The following is an 11,590-nucleotide window of genomic DNA, read 5'->3' as shown; positions in this document are numbered from 1 at the left end:
TTCCGGTGATATACAAAGCCCTACTGTTGGAATGAAAAGGAGAATGAAGGACTGGAAATTATCTAATCATTAAATACGAGCACAGATATCATCCACGGGATAGAAATACATTAATTACACATTATAAAGGCCTCCCTGTTTGCAAAGAAAGGGCGTTGTTTTCAGTAGCCTTATACTTTGACATCTCTCCTTTATATGGGCAGAACAAGCCCCGAGATGTTTCCTACACCACCACCTTCATACTGTCAGTGGCAAACAGGATTTATTTCATCCTTCCAGACAAAAACCCCAGCCATGCCCCAGGAGACCTGAATTCATCCACACGCCTTCCCTTCTTTCCTCCTCTGCCTCTCCTTCTCCCAGCTCTTCGCCAAAATGGAAAGCGGGATGAGGAGTATTCTTTCTCCAGCAAAACGTGCTGGGAGAAAACATGATGGGAAAACAAACAAAGCACCAGCCATCTCTGTCCCTCAGGATGAAAACATGTAGCACTAAATTGTGGAAAGCTTGGAAAGAGCATCCATGCAGTTGTCTGGAAACAGTGTGTGATTAAACCCAAAAAAACATCTTCACTTGGTTGCAAAATATTTATGTCTGTGGGAAACCTAATGGGCCGCCTGACAGCAGAATTACCCCTCTGCTGACATTTCTGTAGGGGTTTGTTTGTTTGTTTGTTTTCTCCCCTCTTTCTCCCCTCATTAGTTCTGTTTAAGTCTGTTTGGTCACAATGTTTTTACACTGTGGCTTTTTAGTGTGGTGTTAAAAAGGGTAAAGGAATGAGGCTGTTGTAAGCAAAACAACTTCCACTTACACCACTGCATAGTTTTGCTATTTTTGGGAATTCAAAATAGAACAGATATAATCTCCTACTCATAATAAGGCCACACTTGAGAGGAAACCGAGGCAACCCTAAAATGAGCCTCCCCAGCTGGGACACGATGGCCAGACCAGTTCCTCTGGAAGCACCATGTGTTATATCCATCTGCCTCGTGAAAGAGGGAGTTACGTCCTGAGTTTGTAATCTGAAAGGCTGGTTTTTAGCTGTCACTTCAGGAGAAATTATTCTGAAAAGTCTCCTAAAACCAACCTGCAACTATGTCGCTCTCAACTACCCAGTCTCTCACTATTAAGACAAACAGCTCTATGTCAAAGCAAAGTCACTGAAGAAACAAGCCAATTCATATAGATAAAATAAAAACTAACATAATTTTTAAGCCAAAGCTTAGAAACACAGCCTTTCCCAAACTGAATAAACACTAGAGGAAACTGCTATAATGGCTCTTCCAGAAATAATTCCTAGCTTTACTATAAACAAAGCAATGGAAAGTGTGTGCAAGTAGTTATTCTTGTAAAGCTTCCCAAATAACTGGAATCTCCTGCACAAGATTTCCATATTTCCCAACCTTTCAGGACATTTTTGGCCACCAAAATTTAAATTTCTGATACCTACATATTGTGGCTGATCAGCCAAGTTGCTATTTGCAGCTTAACAGGTCTGAAACTGTTACCTGTAGCAACTTCCAAACTTAAAAAACCCAGGATGTCTCAAATTCCTATGAAGTGATGTCTAGCTGGCAACAAAGAGGTGTTTTCAACCTGTTTTATAGCACTTGTGTCACATTCAAGAAACACTGAGGTTCAGCATTTCTTTGGAATACAGTTAGTTGGCTGTATTCAGACACAAACGTCTTGAAACAAAGACTTTAATGCTGCCTAATCTAAGTTCTGTCAAATTTCCACTTGAAGGAAAACTTGAGTGTTTCCATTTCCAAACAGGAAAAACCCATTGCTATGTTGGCGTTTTCTGCAGAACAGATCTTTTGGTCTGATCTAGTTTGTTCTTCTATGACTCTTCCAAGTTTTCTTTTTACAGGTTCACCTCACCTGCTCAGATTTCTTAGGTCATATTTATTCAATAACAAACTCCAGCAATTTTTTGTCCTGTTGTTATAGCATTTTAAAAACAAATATACTATTTGACCAGTTCTAAAGCTTTCCACATAGCAAAACATGTGTAAGCTACTCAAAAGAGATCAACATACCAATGCTTTACAAAAAAAACCCCAAAATCATGCTGGCTTTTATATCCATTTGTGAAACAGCCCTTTGTCACAGACCACCGTAAGCATCCAGAAAACTGTTTGTGTGGAGTTTTATTCCCCTGCAGACTGCCAGGTCCTGAGAACTGACTATAAAGCTTTTTAACTGGCCAGGCTGTAATGTCAGTGTCCTACAAACCTTGAAATAAACAACTGACGCTGTGGAAAGCATTCAGTTGAGACATGTATGTGATAGATAAATCACAGAAATTTATTCAGATTAATAGCCTTTATTTTGCTTAGATCCTGGCACTTGCCTTGTTAACTGGACTGCTTTACCTTGGTGTAGTCTACAGTTAAGCTCTATCAGTTGAGTCAGGTAGGAAATGGTGTAACGTTCTACCAGAAGAGTAGCACTGAGAAACCTCCAGCGTGGGCGAAGTTATGTCTGGTGATTCATTGCAGCCTGATAATTGCATTTAAATCAAGAGACAGGCATGGCTAGGTTCACCTCTCTGCTTGGCAGAGGATGAAGATGCAAATTTTCCATAACTTTTGCATCAGCTCTCGCCACAAAGGCTGCTCAGTTGGTTTCCAAACAAATGACTTTTTGCCAAATGTTATGAAGACGCTTCACTTGGAATGTTTTCAGGGAGAACCATAATGTACCTATGCATCGTAACTGGTAGGCAAAGTAAATGCCTGAGGGATGGGACACCAACTCTGAGCTCCAGCTCTTCACCCGATTCCTAAGTGTGAATCGGGTGAAGAGCTGGAGAGGAGGGAAACAACAAAAATAAAAGTAAAGCAAAAACCAACCATACTCTGAACAGCAGAAGCAGAAGAGACTTGGATAGAGAAGGCTCTCCAGCCACTCAGAGAAAAAGCTGTTGTTTTACTCTAAAAACCAGGCATCTTGACAAGACTGGAAAGGCTTTGCTTGTTATCTAGGGCAGAATGAAAAGAAGTATTGAAGCCCCAGACAATGACCTCATACAGGCTTTGGTATCCTCCAGCCAGTGCTATCAGCTCTCTATTGTGCTGTTACAAAAAAATGCATTCAGAAATACTGCACGTAGGCGCTGCTCCTCCTTCCAACACATTCTGAGGATAAAACCAGAAAAGGACTCTCTGCAAGATGTTATTCTCTTTTGGACAAATCAACTGCAATCAATGCTTTAAAGAGCATAAACAGATTTCACATATGATCAGGGAAAAACAAAGTCATGGCAAAACCAGACTATGGTCCACACTGTGCTGCTCAGAGGGGAGCCAACGAGGTGTAGAGGATTTCCTCATTACAATGTGGTATTTATGGAGTGGTAACACACTTTAAACATACTATTAAAAATTACTGTAGCTCCACAGGTATTCTTGTCATTCTAAGGATTTGGCTGGGGAAGTGACAGTGGAATCATATATGAGATAAATTGTAAGTAATTTCTAACAACAGGCAGAAAAGAGCATCCAGAAAAAAAATAAAAAAATTTAAAAAATCAGATGGTGACAGAGTGATCAAACTGCACCAGTATTGGAGTTTTACAACAAACTAACTAATGAGGCCTTCAGGGAAACAGATGTAAATTAGGAAGAGGGACTACACATTTCCCTAAGCTGGTCACTACACGAAGGAATAGGATCAGCTGGTCGAAATTACTCTGGATAACGTAATGCTGCCTTTATGCAAAAAGGATCCAGGTCATTATATTTTCAGAACTCAAGACCAAAAAGCAACTGAAAAGATACAGACTGATAAAAATTAGACTACGTTAAAAGGACAGAGACTGAGTGACTTACAAACCCACTGCAGAAGTCACATCCTGGCATCACAGTTAATCAAAATCTATGATAAATGGGAAGGAACACAAACAACTGAAGTCCTGCACATCCTGCTTCTGTTGATAAACTCTAATCAAAAAACAAACTTACACCCACTGCTAAACACTGCTCATCTAATTTATTTCCTCTGCCCTGTGAACAGGTATTCACATAAAGTCTTGACCCTGTGACACACGGGCACATAGGTAGGGACAGGAATCCAGCTATCCTCCCAGGCAGTGGGGTGTAAGACCCCACTTCTCTTGCTGACACAGGTGGGCTTCAAGGTCTGAGCCATTAGCTAAGGAAGAAGGTGCATGGTGCTTTCAGTTTAAACATATTATGCTTTTTTGTTTCATACGCCTTCCTTACAAGGCTCTGGAGGGGGCTCTGTTCAAAGTTTCCACAATAATGCGTAGGCTCTGCTGTGGTGCATCACAGCAATGTCTCCACTGCAGGAAATCCTGTCTTGCAAGACCTACAATATGGCACAAGGATGCATGAAATGGCTCAAGGGTTCCAAGTCTGATACCTAGTGGGTGGTGTAGGACATAGGAAACCTGTTGCGAAGCTAACCGTACTGCCTGCTGGAGATGGTCCTGTTAGAAGCTATCACCAAGACCACGTGTGGGCTTTGCCTGGGGAACCGCTAATATGCAAGGGCCAGAATAATGCCAGAAGATATGTCCACATCCTCAGCCTAGTCTAAACATGAACATCCTAGTCTTGTCAAGCAATATTGCACTGATTGGCCCTGCTACTGCTTCAGGTGCCAGTGCAGTCACAGCATGCCAGCGTAGTTGTTATCTGGCACGCAACAAAGGGGCTTCACAACTTTGCAAGGCCGCACCTCCACTTTTTAGTTTTCTCTGTGCCTGGTCACTCTCTGATCTGCTCTAGTGGGTGATCCCAGGCCTCTTCCAGGTCATCTCTGCCTCAAGGTCTCTTCTTGTTGGCTTTAAAAAATTAATTAAGAATCAACTCCTTGTCCTTTAACTTCCATGTTGGTCTGAAAACCCAACAGAAATTTTTTCTTCTGAATTTATAGCTTACAGGATCTGAATTTATTGTTTATAGGATCAATGGAAAGCTCACATACATTTTACAATTAAGAAGTTATATTTGGGGTGTAAGAATTGTTCATTTCTCTTTCTTTTCAGTTAAGACTTTTGTGTCTCTAACAGTAGCAGATTTACAAGATCAAGCCTCTTAACAATAGATTCTATAAGTCTAAGTTCACAACAGACAGGTCTGATACACCTAGAAACACTTCTTTACCTTATATCACATTATCATCATGAAGCAAGTATCTAAATATTCAGGAATGGAATTAATGTGTGCTGGTGTTAAACCAGAGTGAAACTACCAATGACCATCAAATGTTTGTGATTTCTGAAGGCTAAGGCCAGCCCTCTCCTCTATTTTTTTTTTCCTTTAATTTTGTTATTAGTAATTAAGATTAGAAAGTTGAGTTGATCCATGATCAGGTTATCACACATACAAGGACATTATGCTGACTGGAATTTCTCCTTAATTTATCATTAGGAAGCAGACTCATATGCCAAGTTTGAGTGTACTTCTCCATCATACTACACTTGTTGTCTTAAAAATACAAAGAGGCTGCTGTGAGCAGAAGAAAGCCCTTCCCTTGAAGGCATGTCACTCTGCATAAGCGGGTTTCTCTCCAACACCTCTCCAGTCAAAAATTTGCTGAGTGTACTTCCACTCGACACTTTTGTGGCCCTCCATGAAAATGTGAAAGATCAGTAAATTTCTTCTGCTGAGAGTTCTGCCTCAAAGCAAACTATGAGCAGCATATCCTGCTCTGCTTGGATCCTTCCTTCACAATTTGTAGTGTTGTATTATCCCTTGGCAGTAGCAGTGGGAAAACAGCTTTTAAAATTACATGCAACTGAGGCAATCTCTAATAACTGTAAACACATCATTATAAAGTGTACTTGTCTGATATGACAGTTTCATACCCCCTAATGGTATCTCAACAAAGCCTCATTCTTCTCTGCAGATGACCAGACCTTATTATGGGCTCTATGAAAACCATTGGCTTCCATGCATCAATAACTCACCATTTCAACCCCTCCTGCATATCCTCTTCCTCCAGCACAGCATGATCAGACTCAGAACTACGACAACAATTAAAATCCCCACAACAACCATCAGCCAAAGCAATGAGGATCTGTCTTCTGTGAAAACAAAACAACAAAAAATACACCAAAAACTAAGCTAGTTTATAAAGGAAAAAAAGCAAAAAGAAACAATGGCTCCTCACTGAGATTGCAAAAGTTATTGCTAAGCTAAGTGAAAGCAGAAATTGCTCAACAGAGAAAGTGAACTTGTGTATCTTCAAAGACAAACCAACTTGCCCACAGAAAATGCTTTGTGAAGAAGAGACATGCTCATGTTCATCCATGGCAAAGAAAACTGACATTCCCATACCTGATATTTTGGCATGCATACATAAGCAGAACTTTATACAAATTTTGACACTTTCTAAAGAGTTTTTTTGTTCATTCAGAATGCAAGTTTTTTATTTCTAAAATAAGTTATTCCTTTTACTGTTAAAACACTTATGACTGTTGCAAAGGTTAAACTAACTTTCAGAAGAGAAGACAGGCTGGTTTGATGCCTGCAAATAGCTCTACTCAACATCTGAGCATAAATGTCCCTCCCTTGTGAGACATTAACCACTTCATTTGACTGCCATTAATCAAAACAATAATACAAAGGCTCATTTCAATGCTCACTGATGTTAGCTGGAAAACTTTCTGAATTAAAATTTATTTGAACCAAACCAAAATTGTCATGTCTTTTAACAAAGCTAGGTTGAACTATTCGTTTGAATTTGTCTTTCTCTAAAATATAAGATTGGTAAAACAACAAGCTATTAGCTGATTTTTCATTCTCCTATCAAGGAATAAAAACAGTCTTGGTTTCCTGCTTTCCGAGATACACATTTCCTTTTGAAAAGGTCAAACCAAAAGAATACTGTGTTTGAGACAGGACAAAAAGATTTATTGTACTTTTCAGTTAGTGTCACTCAGAATTAAGAACTAAGTTGCTTTTGAACTTTTTGAGAGAAGATATTAAAAAGTCAGATCTTACTCTCTACTACTATTCCTCTAACAATCACTTCTTGAGCAATTAATTTGGGCATTAACCCACAATCTCAAGCTGCTTTTGCTGTCTTCCTAATTTCCAAGGGGTCTTCCTTTTAAGGCTCTGGATTTGGAGACATGTGAATTTTAAATCACCTAAGTCAATGTTCATTCGAATGGTACTTCAGCTTTTACTATTTCCATTTCTCATCTATAGAACTGGGGTGGGTGAAAGTCTTTCCATCAGAATAGAATGTTGGAAGAAGAAATAAATTAGCACTACAAGGCATTCAGTTATTACATTGATGTATTATGATTTCCCCATAAAACTAAAGTAAATATCTTCAACTGATCACCTCTTGTCTGCCTGAAAATAATATTTCTCCCTGACCATTACTGCAATGCACACGTGTCTAAGCAAAAATATCAGAGAAACTAAAACATAATACACAGGTTAGCTGCATCAAAACATGTAGAAAGTTTAACTGAAGTGTTTGGTTAACTCTTGTTCAGAGATAATTTGTTATTCATTTCAAAACTGCCATTTCAGTGTTCATTAAGCAACCCATAGAGTTTTTGCTTCATCTAGGTAGATATCAGGTGACAAATATTTATATCTAGCTTAGGACTGTCAAAGAAACTATGAAGGCCTGCGTGAAGTTTGACTTGCTGTAAAATCCATGGTGCCTCTAAAACCCATATCTCCCTAACTGACTAGTTTGGCTTTTTTGCTCTTGGAATGGACCCCAATATGTAATAGTCTCAAAGATGTCAATGAACGCAAAGTAGGATTTCCTTTCTTACTTGGCACATACACATCTCATTCCCTCCTCTTCCCAGCAGATTCCTATCCAAACATGCTATTGGCAAACACAGAGGCCAAGAGAACACTACCAGATAGCTTGTATTGTTCACTTACCTCCTTGCATTTTCACAGGCAACTCCATTTTCTCATTTCTGTTGCTTACTTTGCAGGTCAAGTCCTGCGCAGTGATGCTCTGAGTGTTGTAGATCTCCAGTTTACTGGTGATGGACACCATTCCATTGGTGTGTCTGACTGTCTCCTGTATAGGAGTAGAATTGAACAAGTTCCAGGTGATGGTGGGCTCTGGGAGGCCAACAGCATTACAGATGGCTATCAAATGACCTTCGGAAACGTTGTAATGGACAGATGCATTGAGACCTTCCAACACACAAATGAGACAATCCATCACCACAATGAGCACGTGGTCAGAAGAAGTAACAGCAGTTTAACTATTATCAATCAGAGAACAGCTTACTGGATTCGTGCTGACCCCCATGACACAGGAATGAAAGAAGAGTTCATCGGCTTAGGTCCCCCCCATGACTCAATACTCCTTCCCTTATACTGAAGTCATATACCCCAAAGATTTCACTCAACTGGAAATCCCAGGTTTTAAAATAACCTCTTAAAATCATTTCTTGGTCTGCACTGTTCTCCTATCTGCTAATTCCCCATCAACAGTAGAGTTCAGCACAGCAGCTCACAGCACCAGGGCTGTACCTGGCTCCAAGAGGAAACTGCAACAGGCAATGTTGGTTTGTCCAAGTTCCAGCTGAGACTGCTTACAAACAAAGATCCCACTCCTTGACTTTTAGCTACTACTGACAGAAAAACAAACAAGGACAGCCCAGAGCCAAAACCACCAGAACAGGCTTAAATATGACCCCCCAGAGTCTTGCTCACAGTAATACCGCTCTGTTTCAACACCACGTTCCGCTGAGGGATGCTCCTACCACTGCAGTTCCCGAGTCTGCTCAAAGAAATGCCGTAGGTGAGAAAACACCTTTTTCCACTAGAGACATATCCCCACAGAGAACCTCACCAAAGACACTCAGGCAGGTACGTCCTGAGAAGGAGCCAAAAGGGAAAGTATTGAAGAGACATGTGTAACACCCCGAATCATCCATTCTAGTGTCCCAGAAAGTGATGCTTGTCTCATTGAGTACCAGACTCGTGAAATTCATTCGATCTTGATAGGGCTCATGAATCTTTAATCCTTTTATGGTACTGTAGGTAGCTATATTATCGTGTGATCTTTCAGAGTCCTTTTGCCACGTAACTTGCAGAACATCCTTGTTTTCTGTCAAGGCGCAGCCGAGAGTCACGTTGTCGCCCACCTTCACACTTCTGTGTTCAGCTTGCGGAACCACTGTAGTGACACACAATAGTTAGTGAAATGGGCAGTTATCACACATATTCCGAAGCCTAATGCTGATTCTAAGGCCTGGATTACCCACAGGCACAACCATCCCATCAATTACATTGTTTCTATGGTTTACCCCCACCAAAAAGTCCTTCTGCATTCTCCTAGAAATCAATGAAGTTATGTTGATTTGTATCAGCTGGGGAGTCTGGCTTTCTTCGAAACTGTTTAACAAAAAAAGACATGCCCTATTTCTGTATCCATCCCTGCAGACTTCCTACTTCAGTTTGTATTAAATCAGCTCGTGGCTTCCCATTCTCAGCAAAGACACAGTTTCCTAAAAGCTAGAGGAAGATTGAACACACAAGGGAAGTGCACAACAGGCTGTTCTCTGAGAACTGAACAGCAAAATGGGCTAAAGAGAATTTCTGGACCATGTAGCTTCAGAGTTTGCAGCACACTCGAGAAGGAGGGAGGGGGACATTTGTTCACAAGGGAAGGATCCACTCTAGGAAGTTGTGAATTCAAGTGAACAACAGTGTCCAGTGTCACTATAGATATGGGATGCTGCATGTCCCTCCCATCTTCAAATGGGGCTCCAGGAGGTCTTGTGTCACATCTGCCAGCTCCATATCTAGGCTTCAGCTATCTAACGTATGTCAAATAGCACCTGCAATCTGCGTTTCATCTATTTTTTACCTCTTACTCTGACCATTGAAGCCGCAGGAATCAGAAAGCAATTCTCCAAACATTTTCAGGAAATTTAACTTACCATTTGCCTTTCCAAGCCCAGCACATGCCAGACACAAAACCAGAGCTCGCAAAGTCATTTTGGAAGGGAAAACCTTCTTCACCTGAAGAAAGATAAGGAGATGCGTGACTCAATAACAGATCATCTTACTGTGTTATCTCCATGGTGCAAACGTTAACAGTAGCTTTGCCATGTGAGAAAAACAGAGTTGTGGGGACAGATGGCGAGTTTCGACAGGTCTCATTACATAACACAGGAAGTCCTCCGATCAAGGTGGGAAAAAAATTGCACAATGGAAGTTAGAAAGACATTAATCCACCAGAAATGTGATGTACTCATTGTTCAGGACTAGCTGTGGCACTAGTAGAGAGGTAGGGTTAGCCTGTGACATCAAGGGATAAAGTGAAAGCAGCTTCTCTGAGGAACTCAGGACTCCCCATCTGTCCAAAATTGCATGAATTGCAGAACTTTTTGGGCATGCTGCACCGGCTACATACAAATATATTTCCAAGGTGGGAAAGGGGCAAAAATAAGGTTGTGTTGCTGCTTTCCCTAGTAAACAGCTTTTGACCTGCTTCCTGTTCCCTCAGTTAATATTGTCACAATGCAACTGAACTGTAGACCTGCCTGGAACTGAAGTTGGTGTCATATTTAAGTGGAAACATTATTTTGCATAAAATACCTCCGTAACACACATCACCTACGCCTGAGCTTTTGTGCCAATGTCTGCAAAACTAGCTGATGCTTCCTGAGTGTCTTCTGTCAAGAACACAAGCAAAGGCAAACTTTTAAATGATTTTCACACCATTAAAAAAAACCAGAAGAATCAACTGTAAAACATTTTCTATGTTATCATACAGCTTAACAAAGGAGGACTGATAAACAAATAAATTAACTGGAGGAAAATATATATATATATATATTTAAGAAACAAATTCCCAGCAAACTTGTGCACACAATGCATACACACACAACCAGCAGCCTGCCTTTAAATTTTAAACATGCTGTGCTAAAACAACTCCTGCTAGAGCTCCGTGGTTACCAAGAATGAATACAGACCAACTTCTTATGTGTAAAATCAGTAAATAAGAATCTATCAGCAACAAGCCCAACGAATAATGAATTTGCCAGATAATACAGTGTGGTCAGATACTTGCAGAAGTTCAGACAGATAGTCCTAAAACCATGCAAAAATCAAGGGTCAGCACAGCAAGAGAGAGAAATTTCAAGTTAGAAAAATGTTTAGAAACCACTGAAATATATGCCACAACTGGAGGAAAGCCCAGTTTTCAATAACAGCCTTCTATCTCACTGCTTTAATACCTGCTGAAGTCCTTAATAAACCATTGCTCACACCCAGCATAGCTACAAGATTTCACACAATGAGGAACCAGGCTATTGCGTAGCTACACTGATCACAGAAAAAGTCCCTTTGTGTTGCAAGTTCAATCTAGTGTGTTACAGGGGATAATAGAGAAGGAAAAACAAATAAAAGAGGAGAAGGAAAACAAATAGGTGGAAAAATAAAGAGGAAAAACAAAGGAAAAATAAAGAGGAGGGGGAAAAATAAAGAGGAGGGGGAAAAAAATAAAGAGGAGGGGGAAAAATAAGATCAAGAGAAGAAAAGTAAAGAGGAGAAAAGTAAAGGAAAAATAAAGAGGAGAAAAATAAGTAGGAGGGGAAAAGGAAAAATAAAGAGGG

At 40.3% G+C, this 11,590-nt stretch overlaps 1 protein-coding gene across 1 annotated transcript; it reads right to left on the bottom strand.

Annotated features, from left to right (window-relative positions):
• Positions 1–5,945: 5,945 nt before the first annotated feature.
• On the bottom strand, positions 5,946–9,986 carry LOC104522396 (OX-2 membrane glycoprotein). The gene is made up of 4 exons (XM_010164670.1): positions 9,911–9,986; positions 8,818–9,144; positions 7,890–8,153; positions 5,946–6,058 (listed from the first exon to the last, which is right to left on the bottom strand). The coding sequence occupies exons 1-4, from the start codon at positions 9,966–9,968 to the stop codon at positions 5,946–5,948; spliced, it is 762 nt and encodes a 253-aa protein (XP_010162972.1). The 5' UTR covers positions 9,969–9,986.
• Positions 9,987–11,590: the final 1,604 nt, after the last annotated feature.

The sequence above is a fragment of the Antrostomus carolinensis genome, unplaced genomic scaffold (genome assembly GCF_000700745.2).
Source record: "Antrostomus carolinensis isolate BGI_N321 unplaced genomic scaffold, ASM70074v2 scaffold34073, whole genome shotgun sequence".
Classification (NCBI taxonomy): domain Eukaryota; kingdom Metazoa; phylum Chordata; class Aves; order Caprimulgiformes; family Caprimulgidae; genus Antrostomus; species Antrostomus carolinensis.
This window is presented reverse-complemented; position numbering and strand designations above follow the sequence as displayed.